Genomic DNA, 17,465 nt, shown 5'->3' with positions numbered 1-17,465 from the left:
CAGACCATCTAAAGTAAATATCTAATATAGTTTTGATTTCAGAACAGTTCCTGTATTTTTAATATTTTTTTGAAGAAGGGCTGAAAAATATATATTTTTGATTTATTTTTGAATATCTCTGAAACTATCGAAATATATTTATTCATATGTTAGGGTTATGTAAAGTGATCTGAAAAGAAGCCGAAAATGCAATAATATACAGGGTGTTCCATTTAAAAAAAATATCCAGGTCCACTCACACTTTTTTGAGCCACCCTATAGAAGTTAAAATATTTTCCTGAAATACATCCTGGTACATACTTTAAGTCTGCAGTTAAACAAAATTCTAAAGTTTTTTTTTCTATGAGCTACAGATGCCCGACGCACTATTGCCGGACCCTGTATATTCTAGGAACGTTAAATTAGTGATATTGTTAATATTAATTTGTTATTTATCTAATGACTACATCTACATATTCAAAAATAAAGTGTTGTGTCCAATAACTTTATAGAAGCAATGCCCTTTAGATTACTTTTGATTATGAGTAATGACTAACACCCACGTCAACGTATATTATACTTTGTACAAGTACAGCAGTTTCAATAAATTACACGAAACAGTCTTTGTTTAGATGCCACAATTCTTTTAAGCTCGTATATTGTGTTATATTTGTTCAAATGTGTCGTTATGTGTGTACTCTATCTATAACTACCTTCGTTTATGTTGTTTGTGCTTGTGTCATAATTTGTTTTAATTTAGTTACCACACATTAGTCCGGTAAATTTAGAATAGGAAGAGGGTGGTGGGGTGATGATATATCGCCGTTTTTTTTTTGATAAGGAAACTTAAATATTCCGCAGATAACACGCTTAAAACGAGTGAAGCTGTTAATAATGGTTTATCTATTAAGAACAACTTTGTGAGATAAAGTTATTGTACAGACCCTGTCGCGATGAAAATGGGACCACAATCCGTTTTAAGCCTACCAGAGGAAAACATCTTAACTGATAATATATGGATAAAATATATAAATTCCATGCCTCTCATTATATATCTTTTCGGAGTTTAAATAATTATTGAAACCTTATAGTCTAAGAGCTAGCAACGTTTTCGAGAAAGTATTTTAAGACGTCTGACTATATATATTTTACGATGCTCTCTGGAACAGCATGCGGCCCGTCTGGCTGCCGATACCCGTTGCGTTCACTACTGCGCATCGGAAGAAGATCCTATATTTTTTATTAATTTGGTCCTATAAATTCTAGTATTGAATATAAATCGTCTCCATAGCGCATAGTAGAGTTTCCGACCACGAACCGATGATTCAGAGTTCGAGTCCGGGTCAGGGCAAAGACTTTTTTATTTTATTTTCGTTTATATTCTGATAGTAAAGTATTAAATAATTCTGGTTATTCAAAAAAAAAACAAATATTTAATACTTTACTATCAAAATATAAACAAAAATAAAATAAAATAATCTTTGTCCTGACCCGGATTCGAACTCTGAATCACCGGTGCGTGGTCGGAAACTCTACGCTCTGCGCTATGGAGACATGTTCGATTTATATTCAATACTAGAATTTAAAGGACTAATAAAAATATAGGATCTTCTTTCAATGCGCAGTAGGGAACGCAACGTTTACCGGCAGCCAGACGGGCCACATGCTGTTCTAGAGAGCATAGTAAAAGATATATCAAAGAGCCAGACGTCTTAAAATACTTATTTTTCCGACGTTGCTAGCTCTCGTACTATTAGAAAAAGGAGATTCAGAAGAAAAACTAATAGTTAACTTAAAGCGAAACTGCAAAGGAAAATAAAATTTCGATAGCACAAACAACTTTAACAATCAGAAAACAAAGAATATTAAATTCTTCAAGAATATTCTCAAGAGGACATGATCCAGTACTTGAAATGTAAGAGTTGCGGGTGCAGGAAAAATGTACTGAAGTAAAAATGTCTGGAAAATAACAATTGTTCATATTAAGTAAATATTAATTTCATGTTTACTGTAAATACATACAGTATTTCATTTAAATATGACGATTACTCGGACACGATAATGACGATAACTGGGACGATTGCACTTAATGGGCGACGAATACTGAGGCAATGTGTACCGGGTGTCCCACTAAGAATAGCTCTCGGCTGTATCTCGGAAAGTATTAGCCGTAGGGCTTACGGAAAAAAATATTAATAACTAAAGGGGCTATAAGAAATTGCTGGAAATTATTTTCAAGTTTATAAAACCGCCGCTAGGTGGCGCAACTACTATGGAAAATAAGAAAATAGATTTTTTACAGAATTTTGACTAGATACTGTAAATAGTACTGTAAAAGGTACTATAAATAACAGCTTCATAATCTTCAGTGAATTTTGGATTTTTTTTGTTAGAACCATTTTCCCCTATCTGCTAAAATAAAGTGGTGGGGGAAGGTTAGATCTATCTTTATTTAAATGTTAAAAACTCCGGACTGGATGATCAGAATCCAACAAACGAGGGCTCGTTTAAAAGAGCGTTTCTTACTCTATATTATACCATAAAAATAATAATGATAAGGTTTTGAACGTAGACGCTAGGGGGCGCTTTCTTACAATTTAACAAACATAGCGCGTTTTTTCAAAAAAAATAAATACGATAGTATGTGTTATTTTAGCTGATAGTAAAGAGTAATAAAAACTTAAAAAGTCAGCGAAAACCGCATCCTGATATCTTCTTTCAAACCGAAGATATTAGCAAAATTATAATAAATACCAAAAATTAAGCCCTTAATTACCTTATTTTTACAATACAGTATCAGTAGCCCTCTTGATTAGGCCCATTCTAACAAAAAAATAAGATAGAAACAGTTAGTTTATTTTAAAATCGACGAAATACCAGAATACCATAATACCAGATGTATTAATATCTAATAATTAAGATATTAATAATAGTGAACAAGAAACGATGATTCAGTGAAGTCATAGTAGGCTTTGGAAAAAAGTTGCTTTTCGCGTAATAGTATAAACGTCAAATTGTTATTAGATCAACATTTTGATAGTCTTAGCAGCATTTTTATATCTTTTAAATGCTTTTTCAAAATGCCTTTATTATTTGAAATACTTGAAGTTGTTGGCATTTTGAAAATGCAATCAAAAGATAAAAAACGCTGCTAAGACTATCAAAATGTTATAATAATAATTTGAGGTTTATATTATTACGCCAAAAGCAACTTTTTTCCAAAGCCTACCACGACTTCACTGAATCATCGTTTCTTGGTCACTATTATTAATATCTTAATTATTAGATATTAATACATCTGATATTATGATATTCTGGTATATCGTCGATTTTAAAATAAACTAACTGTTTCTATTTTATTTTTAGGTTAGAATGGGCATAATCAAGAGGACTACCGAAACCGTGTTCTAAAAATAAGGTAATTTAGGGCTTATTTTTTGGTATTTATTAAAATTTTGCTAATATCTTCGGCGAGGGGTGTCTCGCTCGGGTAAAAAATGATACACGTACTGCCAAAATATCCTTCCACTGCTAAGCGACTGCCAATGGCTATGAAGAAGACTGCCTATGACTGCCATGTAATTATTATAGGCGACTGCCATAAGACTGCCAATGACTGCCAGCGACTGCCAAGAAAATATACATGTAATTCCAATAGTGAGACACCCCTCGATCTTCGGTTTGAAAGAAGATATAAAGATGCGGTTTAAATTGTAAGACAACGCCCCCTAGCGGCTACGTTCAAAAGCTTATTATTATTGTTTATCTGGTAAAATATAGCGTAAGAAACGCTCTTTTAAACGAGCTCTCGCTTGTTGGATTCGGATGAACCAGTCAAAAGTTATTAATATTCAAATAAAAACAGATCTAACCTTCCCCCACCACTTTATTTTGGTAGATAGGGGAAAATAGGTCTAACAAAAAATATTCAAAATTTACTGAGGATTATGAAGCTGTTACTTATAGTACACCTTATCTAGGCAAAATTGTGTAAAAACTCCATTTCCTTATTTTTTGTTGCAGTTGCGCCCCCTAGCGGTCGTTCTACAAACTTGAACAAAATTACCAGCATTTTCCCATAGCCTCTTTAGTTATAAATATTTTTTTCCGCAGCCGCTACGGCTAATACTTTCCGAGATACAGCCGAGAGCTATTCTTAGTGGGACACCCTCTAGTTAAGTACACATTGCCTCAGTAAGAAAAAATTATTTATAGCGATAATTGGAGATATAGAAACTCAAAAATACGACCTAGAATAATTAATTCGATATATCTTCTTACAAATGAAATTATTACCTACCAAAAGCAATATACCACATAATTTGGATATATCACCATGCGTATTATATGAACTTTTCTTAATGTGACGAGCACTGGTACACTTACCTATAAAGTAGAATATTTAAGTTGTTACACTTGGAAAATTAGACGGAATTTGAAAACTACTCATTTTAATTAGTAATCTTAAAAATTAAAAAATCTTTAAAATTTATATTCTCTGAAGTAATTTTCATTACTGCTGGATATATTAGCAAATTGCTGCAAAATAATACACAGTTATACAGGGTGGCGCACCTCATTCGCCTCGGTTGATTATACGAAAACGGAAAGATGTAGAAACAAAATATTTTATGGGTATATGTGGGAGACAATGTGCATAATTTAAAATTATTTTCAAATGTACAGGGTGTTTCAGAACTAAGATCCATACCAAAGTTATATTTTTTCTTATGGAACACCCGGTATTTTATTTCATTTTTGGATTCTTGGGTCCAAAAAAAGGCATTTACTATTAGGGTTAAATATGTTTAAAATCTTTGGTTTTTGAGATATTTAAAGATATTTAAATTTGCATGCTACAATATAATAGATTATTAACACCCTGTACATTACTTTTCAGAATTAATTCTTATGCTGAGTTTAAAGGTAGAGAAATAAACTTTACTGAAAAATGGTATTACTCCATTAAATTTATACAGGGCTATCTAAAGTTGCTGATCTATTTTAAGGTGTATTTTATATAAAAACTTCGTTATTTCAAATACAACACCCTGTATTTTTTTAAATAAATCGAAGCAGATTCCAATGCTCTTTCAAACTATATTAGGGATTCCTATACCTATCTAGCTCAGATTAAGAATAGAAAGCTAGCTTCAGAATAAGCTTCAGTTAGCTCTTAGCTCTTAGCTAGCTTCAGAATAAAAAACGATTTTTAAATAAAATTGCAATCAAGATGGCTGGTGTCGCCATGGCAATTTTCTAGTGACAGTAACTATTTTCAAAGTCGACATTAGTTTATGGACATTATGATTTATAACAGTTTACTTAAATTTACCTACAATCGTTTAATAAGTAAGTATTCATTATTTTATCAAGAAAAATATAGCAATATCTGCTGGCGGAACGAATAGATATGTTACTAGTGATTTTATTTTGTGAGGAAAATTGCTTCTTGGCCTTAGCTCAAAGATATCCAAATAGAAATCTCCCTGATAAGCGTTCCCTTGAAAAAGTACTGGTGTCCTATTTCACATAGCTGATAGTGTAATTTATAAAAAACCTATTAGGCAGAAACCTGTCGTTGAAAGTGAAGAAAATGAATTTGCCGTAATTGGCTCTTTTATAGAACATCCATATATCTACGAGTCATCGTAAAATTAATCAAAGAACTACGTCTTCGTTTTTCTTGATAGAATAATAATTACATATTTAATAAATGAATAATTGAATAATTCATTGTAGGTAAATTAAATAAAAGTAAACTGGTATAAATTTAAATAAGTCCATAAACTAAATCGATTTTGAAAACAGCTACTAACTGCCACTAGAAACTTGCCAGGACGACCCTCTTTGTTGCCATTTTATTGAAAAATTGCTCTTTAATCAAAACCTGAGCTAGATCGGTATAGGAAACCCTAATATAGTTTGAAAGAGCATTTGAATCTGCTTCGATTTATTTAAAAAAATACAGGGTGTTGTATTTGAAATAAGGAAGTTTATATGTAAAATAAATTCTTAAAATAGATCAGCAATTTTTGATGCCCCTGTATAAACTTAAAAAAGCAATAACATTTTTCTGTAATGTTTATTTCTCCACCTTAAAACTCAGCATAAGAATTAATTCTGAAAAGTAATGTACAGGGTGTTAATAATCTATTCTACTGTAGCATGCAAATTTAAATATCTTTAAATATCTCAAAAACCATAGATTTTAAACATATTTAACCCTTATAATAAATGCTTTTTTTTGAGCCCAAGAATCCAAAAATGAAATAAAATACCAGGTGCTCCATAAGAAAAAATATAACTTTGGTATGGATCTTAGTTCTGAAACACCCTGTATAGTTCAAAATAATTTTAAATTGTGCACATTGTCTCCCCACATATACTCATAAAATATTTTATTTCTACATCTCTCCGTTTTCGTTAAATCAATCGAGGCGAATGAGGTGCGCCACACTGTATATACAGTTACTACATAAGAAAAATAATATAGTTATTACTACCAAGTTCGATATACATACTCTGTAAGTGTAGTGTTTTAAAATTTTAAAAAATCAATAGTTCGTTCCAATATCTGATTAGTGGAGATTCAGAGAAAATTTGCACTATTACCGTTAGTATCTAAAAAACTTAAATTACGTTTATTTTTTCTGCGACAGATAGTTTAACTTAATTATTAAAGAGTATTTGTATCATACGCGATATTAAATAAAACGTAATTTTTTAATCAAACTAATTGACTTTATTCACGCAAATACTGTTATTTTTCTCGTGATGACACTATCAATAAAATCCATTTTATAATGTAGAAACTAAAAATATCTTCTTACTTCACAATGTATTCCATCGAAAAAAAGTGTCAGATAATCATAATTAGATTTTTAACGACCTTTAAAAAATACTAAAAAACGAAGAAATTAATGTCATTAAAAGTTCATCAAGCTAAGATTTACTTTTTCAATTTCTCGTTAGGACTTTTTCCTATAGCATCCTTTTTTAATTCCAGTGCATACAATGAAATGAAATACGAGAACAAAAGAACGTTGTAGTACACTATTTGTATCTCTTTCAATTTTGCCAGAAAACAAAGTGATAAATTTAGATAATAGAAAATAATGTGTGGAAATTGTCAAATTCAAATAGCAATATATACCAAAAACCGCTGTTTATATCATAAATGCGGTTAATGGTTAAAATTGTTTTAGTTTATTACGTTACCACTAATAATGAAGTTGCTATTTTGTTAGTGGTTTATTGGAATGTAAATAATAATTTATCGGCTAACAGAATAGATTCAGTTAATTTAAAAGCATTTAAATATAACTTCGACTATTCAACATTTGGTTATATTATTTTCACTAGCACAATTTAAGTAATTAAATAGTTATTTGTTTTATTTTGGATACCGTACCTACCCTAATTATAATGATGAAATGGTAATTAGAAAATGGACTAAATGGAAATTAATAATAATGCCAACCCAATAAACAACTTCACAAACTGAAGTTTTTTAAGTGACGATTCAGCATATTACATCTACGTATATTTTTTACCATTATTTATTATTGATTAAATGTTTTATTTCAATAATAATCAATTTGCGTGGATTGCACTTCTAGTTTGGTGCATTGCCTTTTCTTGGATTGTCCAAGGCGCATATTGTTTTTACTTTTGTCATTCAATTGAGTCTCAATTATTGATGTTGTTTGTTCCCCCGTCTACAGAGTGTTTTTGTAAGTTTTATACCCCGTGTAATTTAAAAAATGTTACCAATATTTACTAAAAAGATTTTTAAAATTTTTGTAAATTGATTTTTCTTACTTTTGCTTCACTGTAAACATTATATCGACAGATTGTTGTCGTCATTAACTATTTTACATGCAGTCTTTTCTTTCTATTTGCAATGCTTTTAAATTCTATTGCTTTTCTTCCTTTTTTAAATTTCAGTACATCTTAATGTTTGTATGTACACTTGCATAGAAATTTTTTTTTGAATTGTGCTCAATGTTTTTCTGGTTGCAGACATTTAGTGACATCTTTTGGACTGTAAATGTAATTGTATATGACCATTCTCGTTGCACGAGTAAGGGTGTTAATTAAATGTTTTTATAAGTGTGCGTGCCTTGATCACTCAACTTTTCTACATGACCACCCACATTATTAATTTTTACAGGAATATAATAATTGACATGCCACAGCCCTGTTCGGCATTCATAGATGATTTTTATAAACTTCTTGACGTTTGACAATTGACCGTTGTCAGATGGATGTCGCGGTTGTCGCCTGTCAGTTGTTTTGCGCCTTCACGCCTTAGATTGAGACGCAATTGAATTTTTAATTTTTAATTGAACATCTCTTAATTATTCCAATGTTCTAAATAAATATCAGGCGGCTTAACCGCCCTATAACAGCCCTCTTCCCCCCTTTTTTGTGGTTGACTGGTCAGCGATGCTTCACGGTGGAGTTATCAACACGAGCCATATTTTTTAATGTAGTTTTTATGAAGGTCTTTTCTGTTCCACGTTAAGTAAGTTTTTATTCTTAACTTTTAGAGCAATAATTGTCTAACACGTATTTCCATTTTAGTGTCCTGAGGAAGGAATAAATAAATTCCGAAAGCTTGACAATTAACAAAGTGTATTAATTCTTTGTCAAACCCTTCCGACTGCAACCCCACTAGTTCCTAGATTATCTTTCTCACTAGTCAGTCAAGACTACACTTTCTGCTTATAGTTTTTACAATATTGGGCTTATATTTCACGAATTTTATCCCTCAAGTACGCCGAAGCCACGCAAATAGCCGGAAGATATATATAGTCTGGAACGCGGTTTTTATGATTTTCAGCTGTTTTGGGCTAATACTTTATATTTTGGAATCGCTGTTTTGAAATATTCGTTTATGAAATCCTGTTTCACCGGAAATGACTACAACTTTTGATTATTAACTTTTTCCTTTATTTGAAAGCAGTGGCGGCTTAACCATAAGGTCAAATAGTCAATGCCCCCCGTTGCTACAAAACTAACTAACTAACTAATTAATTAACCAACGAACTAATTAACTAACTAATTAATTAGTAACTAACTAATAAGTGAATTTTAGAGCGTAAATAGCATACGATCGAAAATAACGACGCCAAAGACGATTGGGGACTGGCAATCGATTATAATTTTGGCAAGACGTCATTTACTTGGCCCGTACTCTTTATTTTTTAATGACTTTTATTGCCAGTTGGTCTTAAAAAGTTTGTAAGTTATTTTTATATGGAGTAAACTATGTTATGATGATTAAGATCAAATATTTAAAAAATTGTTTGAAATAGAATTGTGTGACTGGAAACGTGCTGTGTTTTTATTCTATCTATAATTAATGTTAATTTTTAGTAAATGACGTCTAGTTGAAAAGACTTTCTTTTTATCAAAGACGATATCTTGGAAAAAAATGTTACCCGCTGCAGCTTTAACCACCAGAGCAAATTTGCAAATAAGCCGCCATCTGCGAAGAAGGCTTCAGACGGGCTCGATGTCGAGCGGCCTCAAATAATTACATGTCAACGGCAATCACATCTTTAGGCGACGTCGCGTGAAATATGAAGGACGCGATTATGCCAAGATGCATTTCAAAGGATCTCGTATGATTAATAAACTTTTATGAATGGCTATCGTCTCGTTTGATAGTGCATAGAACAACCATTGAACTTGGCGAAGGGATTATAAGACAAAAGACAAAAGCTGCGTTTGTCCCATTTGCATTTTCTTATAAGTCGGTGTGATTCATATAAAACTATTTGGGTCATAATATAAAATAATTAAATTTATTTACTAATAACTAATTTAATTTTAATTAATACAGGGGTGATTCACGGCCATGGCATGTTCGACGTTTGTGAAAAACCGTGATACGATTTTTTTTGAAAATTTGAATATTTTGCATAAAGACACCTGCTCCGTCTGTCTAAAATATGTTCAGCATTACAGTGTTGCCTCTTCATACTAAAAATTGTAACATCTTTGTTATTTTAAATGCCACACCCGTATTAATTATTACATTTTTGAAAACTATTTTGATATCTCATAATTTTTATATTATACTCTGATAGTTTTCGATAGATAGTTCTGATAGTTTTTATATATCTCTGATAGTTTTCGATAAAAAAAAATTGGCGCCGGGAGGCACGTATATCCGCCCATACTATAATATGTTAATAAAAAGTTGGTAGGCAGTTAAGGCAAAGTAAAGAAATTTTTCCAATTTTTTTTTATCTCAAAAACTGCGACTTTGACTGATTTTGATGTTATTACAAATTTTGTTACAAATATTATTCCTAATCTTAAATTGAAAACCGCGTTTCGCTAGCTACTGTAATTTTGGAGTTACTACCTAACCTAACCCCCTCCCATACCCCTTTACCAACCCCCCACACCCACCAAAAACTAATGGCCAGATTCTCGGGTGCCACAGTATTTTTGTACCAAATTTGGTTAAAATCGGTTTAGCGGTTTTTGAGTTATCGTGTTACAGACGAACAGACAGACAGACAGACACCATGAAAAAATATTTTGTATTTAGGTCATTTATGACCCAAATAACTCATTTTGAGTGAAATTAAAAAAACTTTTTTTTCCGATCTTAATAGCCTACCATACCTATTGGTATGGTCGGCTAAAAATAAAACATGTGTAAAATGACAGAAACAATCTTGAATATGCATATTGGTGAAATCATAAATTCGGCATATTGAAAGCTGAAATTTGGTTTATAGGTTAAGGAGAGTGGGCATATCTAATCTATCTAAATCAACGGATTGGATATCAAACAGGGAGGTCAGGAAAAATAATAGATAATAAAATGAAATATTTCCGTTTGATATAAAATTACTCAAATCTTTGTCATTTTAAATTCAACCCTATGAATATTATTTAAAAAATAAAAACCCAAATAAAATTGCTTTTCAACGATATATCATGTTCCTATACCTAAACCTTCTGGTTTCTTCAGTAAAGCCATTTAAAAGGTAATAATTCTATTATAATTGTTTCGTTCAAAGAAAATGGTTGCCATGACAAATATTCAAACTTTATAAGTATCAATTAAGCTTCATTCAGAACCTCGCAATTAGTGGAATAAATTAGTGGTTTCAATTACACTTTATACTTTTTAGTTTAAGATCATTCACAATGTATAAAAAACACAATTAAAATTAATAGAATATCCTAGCAACAGCTTGCGTTAGTCAGTAGTTGTATCCATAGAGAAAGACTAATGTTTAGCTTATAAAACAATCAAATTTTGATTTCTAACCACAGTTTCTCTGGACGGAAGATAATCAAAGGCCAAAATGACACTTCTCCTAAATTTTGAAGTATAATTAGTGGAAAAGTCAAAAGTTTGATAACTTTTTCTACTAATTGAAAACGCCTACCACTAATTTTGACGTTCTGAATGCTTACATTGACATTAAAGAACTAAACTTCTACGCTTCTACTTTCAATAATTGAAACCACTAATTTATTCCACTAATTGCGAGGTTCTGAATGAAGCTCTAGAGTTGACGTGCTAAATTTCTAAAATTGTCATGGTAACGAAATTCTTCAAATGAAACTACAATAATAGAATTATTCATTTTTAAATAGCTTTACTTTTTTTTAAACCAGAAGGTTTAGGTATAGGAACATGATATATATCGTTGAAAAGCAATTGTATTAGTCTTTTAATTTTTTGAATAATATTCATAGGGTTGAATTTAAAGTAACAAAGATTTTAAGAACTTTATAACAAACGGAAATAAATAATATTCTTGCTCTCTCTCTGTGTGATATCCAATTGGTTTATTTAGATAGATCGAATATATCCACTTTCGTTAAGTTAATTAATCTAAATTTCAACTTTAAAAATGTTTAATTCATGATTTTACCAATGCTTATTCATAATCGTGTTTTTGTCAATTTTACACATGTTTTATTTTTTATCTTAAAAACTATTAGAGATAGGTATATGTTAGTATAAGTATACTATTAGAATGTAGTAATATACTGGGTGTCCCATTTAAAATAAGAAAGATGCTACCACTTTTCGAATGATACGGCAACACTGTAGTGCTGAAAATATTTAAGAAAGATGGAGCAGGTGTCTTTATGTAAAAATCCAAATTTGCAAAAAAATTCTATAATCGGTTCTCTATAAACGTCTAACGTGCCATCGCATTGCCGTGAATCACCCTGTATATATATGAATATAAAATTTAAATATGTGTTAAATAAATTTACCATTACATTAAAAGAATTAATTGGAAAAAAATGCATCTCGGATTTATTTTTTTGGAAACTTGATTTTTGTTTGCGTAACAAATATATGTATGTATGCAATAAAAACATTTTTACGTCAAATATTATTTTAAACAAATCAAAAATAATTTAAATGTTTTTTTTTTAATAAATATTTTTATAGCATTTGTTTTGTTGAAAAATGTGAATTTTTGGACTAAAGATAAATATTGCTTTTACATTGTACTGGGTGATTTATTTTTATTCCCCTACCTACACCTTTAATTTTAAAAGAGCAAAATATAACTTTTGCCTTTTTACATGGTACTGGGTGACTATATATTGTGAGCCCCCACCTATATCTCATTAATGTAGTAAGTTATCAAAAAAACGTTAAATATGAAAGTTGTGTGCTTTTTATGAATTCTTATCGTATGATAAAAAAACGTTGACTTGGAAATGACAATCGATGAAATTCCCCATATAATTTTACATATAAAATGACAGCGATCTTCATTTTTTTTTTGAGCATATTGTATTTTATGATATCAGATTAAAAATAAGAATCGAGAATGTTTTCAGTAAAACTGATCAGTATATTTATACTTGAGTGAATTTTTTATACTTCAGTGAAAGTTAGAGCAAATTCTTCTTTTGTTTGTTTTAACTGAACAATGGGAGAATGAAGTGGGAGAAAGTATTTTTAATTATGTTGAAATATTAACAGAATAAGCTTACGAACACAATCCTTTCAATAAATAATTTCAAATGGGATTTTTCACTAAAACTAAATTTTTATATAAATAGTTAAGCAGGATCCGAGAAGACCCTCTTACAAGTGCTATTATTATTGTACTGATGATATCAGTGAGCAAAACCTTTTATTCATACAGCAGATCTTTGGCCATTAACACAGATTAATCTTATGCAAGTAGTACACTACTCAAAACAATTAGCGCATATTTGACTAAAAATAATTGTTACATATTTCTAAATGAATCCTGCATTTTTTCTGCCTTTCTCTTGTGAGTTTTTTAGGATATATGTGGTACGCACTGACATATAAATTTTAGTCAGCCGACTATTTAGTTGCAAAAGTGAAAAAAATACATTCTAATAGAGCTGATCTGCCCAATATTTGATTACATTGCGTAGCCTTAGGCTATGCGCTTACAGGCAATTTTTAGTCGGCCTTATGGAGCCGCGATCTCATACAATCAAATAGTCGGCCGATCGACTTCATAAGTATGTATTGTTTTCACTTTTGCAACTAAATATTCGGCCGACTAAGGGAGAGCGCCCACAAAAGTGACATAGCATATGACGTTGCACATACATGGAAATGATATGGCAATAGCATTGCATACTTTTTCAGGAAACGCACATATAAGTGATGTGGCAGTGGCGTAAATATGTCGTCCTCAGAGGATGAAGATTTGTTAGTAGTTGTAAACCTAATTAATATGAGCCAAAATTATCCAAAGCGTTGTTATTGGATACACCCCTTTTACAAAAAGAGACAAAGGAACAGTGGATTTAGTGTTTTTAAGGAATTGAATATCTATCCTGAAAGATTTCAAGCATTTTATAGAATGAAAAAAGAAACTTTTGCTGTGCTAGTTAGAAAAGTTGTTACCATGCCAAGTCTTGTTTATTCCTGTTGGAATAATCGGCACGAGTGTGGTCATAAATACATGGGTTAGTCTCAATCAGTGATACAAAACGTATATTGAAGTCTGGATCGTCCTTCATTTTTGCCAAATTCCAGTAACGTTTTAATAGCATGTGGCGAAAAGTAGAACCAGTTCTAGTGTTAAAGCAGTCGCATGGCATGCTACAACGACAAATGACACGTTTCTGACAGCGCTACTTCAGTGTGCGCTGACACACTTATTGTCGTTTGTTCAATTCGACGTAACTTGCTAGATGCATGTTACTTGCCAGATTACGTGCCACGTAAGATGCTACGTCACTTCGGTGGGCGCTCTAACTAAAACTTACAGGTTAGCGCGTAGGCTTATTGTATCGAATTTCCCTTCAGAGTATCCAGACTATTTAAAATCGTAAGTCATGGAATTCAAAGTGTCTTGTTTTTCAAATTAATATTTTTTTTTAGAAAATATGCGCATGGTTTTAGTAGTTCATTATAAATTAGAATATATTGAAATTTACATTTTTATTTGAAGATAAATAAACTTATAGCGCAATTATCTATTTATAAGCCAAAGTTTGCTGGAAAAATAATGTTTGAATGTTCACTTTCAAATAGATTAAAGGCATGTCTTATGTTATTATGTTTTTTAATACAGGATATTAGGCCTCCACCTGATGGTGTTCGACTAATTAAAATATATAATTTATTATTCTCTCTGGCATTAGCTGGTCTAGATTACGTGACGAGTTTTGTTTGAGAAAAATAAGCATAATATTTTTTGTTATTGTTTCAACGTCAAAATTATTTTCAGAAAATATGAATTATTGTATTGTTGTATATTTTTAGTCTTCTAAAAGATTACAACGATATATGATATAATTTTGATGGCATGTATCACATAGATTATTTTATTTTTTTGCTTATTAATAAATAAAGGTTCTTGAGCTTTTCAAGAACTTGGATTACTATTTTTGTAAAAAAAGATGCTGCAATAAAATAATTATTGTTAAAGCTCTCAGCTCTCAGTTCTCATACTATAGGGTGATATTGAAAATATTTCAGGCCTCCTTCATACCTCAGTTGCCTGAAAACATGTCAACAAAGGCCAAATACTCTATTTTATAGAGTCGTAAATATTATGTTATATTTATAAAACGTAAAATCGAGTAATCCAATATCACTACAAAATAAATCAAATAACCAATAAGGATACTGTAAACAAAAATCTTAAAAGCCAAAAATATTCCATTCAAGAATATTAAAAAAATTAAATATTAGTAACCAATTAAGTGATACTCGTTGATAATGTCTATTGGACCAACTCCTAATTTCAGGCCTAAATTACTTAATGTTATTTAGTAAAAAAAGATATAATTTTTTTTAATCAGTAGCATTCTCTCTCTAAATTTTATTATTAGCTTTTGATACATTTTTGTGTCAATTTTAAATAAATTATATACGGGAGCCCGCGCCAGAGAAAACATCATCGGTTTTTGTTTCCAAGACTGTAAGGACTATTCTTTTTGCGATTATAGAGTACAACGATAATTATTATATAAGCAATGGTGAGAAACAGTCATTACCCTGTTTTTATATAACTTTTCATAAAGATAGATGTTAACTAGATTGATGAAATAAATGGTCATTACCAATTCGAATAACATATTATAGAGTATAAGCTTGGCTATGGCTAGATAAACAGCGATTTGTACGAGCTCACGGTTTAGTTGGCATTTTAACGGTTGTTTTGATGTTTGTTCCCTGAAAGTTGAATAGAAATAGAAGGTAAAGTTGACAGACTTAAGGGAGAAAAAAAGTTGAATACCTGGTTTGATTATATTAGTTGAATATTTGCTTCGTTAATATTTTCGAGATTCCGAGGTTGCCAGATCTTCATTTGGATTTAACATGAGTAAAGGAACTAGAAGTGCGTCAGTGTCCAATCCCCATGATGATAACCAACTAGAGACGATAATAACTAAGCTCGTCCCAAAATTGAATCAAAGAATTGAGAATCAGTTGGAAAACTTAAGTAACAGATTTGAAAAAATAGAAAACAGTGTTGGGAGTATTATGGAGAAACTTAATACAATAGAAAGTATGACCCAGTCCAATAGACAGTCTATAATAAAGATGGAAGGAAGAATGGATAACCTCGAATATAAAATCAGACAAAATTCTTTAAGAGTTGTTGGTTTGGAAGATGGCTCAGACGAAAACTTAGTGTCTAAAATGCTTACTCTACTCAATGATGCTGTAAGGGTGAAATGTTGTTTGCAAGAAATTAACAATGTTTATAGAATGGGTAAAATGGAAATTGGGAAATCAAGAGTAACAATAGTTTCATTCACATCAGTCTTAAAACGCAATGAAGTTTTTAATAACAGAAGAAATCTTAAGGGGACAGGCATTTACATTAACGAGGACCTGACAGCAAAGCAACATCAAGTATTGCTGGCAGCAAGAAGGAAATATGGCATGAGAAACGCATGGTCGACATATGGAAGAATTTTGGTTAATGATGGCAACAGCGTACAAGCGTTTAAAGAGGCAGACAATGTTTAAAATCCATGTTGGCTTTTTTGCGAAATACATATCCTTTTTTTTTCTCTACCAGCACTGGTGTCTATTTTTATAATTTATTTAATGTGAATATATTTAATACCTTGGAATATTTTTACTCTCTTTTTTGCGATTACAATGTATGATTACTAATAACTAATCGAAATTAATATTTTTTTACATATACATATATATATTTGCCTGCGTATAGGTACCTGCAAAGGACTATAGTACTATTGTGATTCTTTAACTATAAAATTTTCATTTTTTCTCGCTGTAGAGAATTTATTCGACAAAAAATGTTAGATATTTCTTTTTTGTTTCTATGGTCTCATTCTAAAAAAAACAATATAATGATAGAATATTTTTACTTCGTTATAAGTTCATCAGATATGTACTGTTTTATTACCTTGTTTTTGATTATACCGTTGTATGCTTGATTTATTTTTATTTTTTTTTAATCTAATATCTGATGGGCTCGTATTTATTCGCTGAACGAGAATTATATCTCATTATTGTAGATCTATTTCTCTTTTAAATTTTCTGTGCACATTACTTTTGTTTAGCGTCTTATATGGCTTCGGCGAGCAGTAATAAAAATAAATTTTATTTTTCTCATTTTAATATAAGATCACTATGTTCAGATTTCGACAGTTTTTCTGATTATGTGGCGGCAGAGGCGTTTGATATTTATGGTCTCTCGGAAACATGGTTGAGTGAGCCTTTGAGTAGCAACAATTTTAAAATACATAACTATAATCTCGTTCGCAAAGACAGAGATGGCCGTGGTGGCGGAGTGGCATTTTATGTTGTCAATTCTTTAAAATTTCAGGTAATCGATACATCTGCCCAGCAGAGTGCCCTGGAACAACTTTGGATACGTACTAAAATAAATGGTAAAATTATTTGCTTCGGGACATTATATCGACCCCCCATGGCCAATTTGGCATCTTCTCTGGATGATCTGGAGAATGCCATTGTTAGTTTTTTGCCTGATTGCGATGTT

At 31.0% G+C, this 17,465-nt stretch overlaps 1 protein-coding gene across 1 annotated transcript; it reads left to right on the top strand.

The window, feature by feature from the left end:
* Nucleotides 1-15,805: 15,805 nt before the first annotated feature.
* On the top strand, nt 15,806-16,462 carry LOC115891357. The gene has a single exon (XM_030911809.1). It carries the CDS (start codon nt 15,806-15,808, stop codon nt 16,460-16,462), a length of 657 nt encoding a protein of 218 aa, XP_030767669.1.
* The last annotated feature ends 1,003 nt before the right edge of the window (nt 16,463-17,465 follow it).

The sequence above is a fragment of the Sitophilus oryzae genome, unplaced genomic scaffold, assembly GCF_002938485.1.
Source record: "Sitophilus oryzae breed Bouriz unplaced genomic scaffold, Soryzae_2.0 scaffold_1179_pilon_pilon, whole genome shotgun sequence".
Lineage (NCBI taxonomy): Eukaryota > Metazoa > Arthropoda > Insecta > Coleoptera > Curculionidae > Sitophilus > Sitophilus oryzae.
Note: the sequence above shows the minus strand (reverse complement) of the source record. Positions and strands in the feature narration are given on the sequence as shown.

What these genes read in the sequence shown, in the direction of transcription:
- LOC115891357 (XM_030911809.1), top strand. Translation starts at nt 15,806, where the DNA reads ATGAGTAAAGGAACTAGAAGTGCGTCAGTGTCCAATCCCCATGATGAT.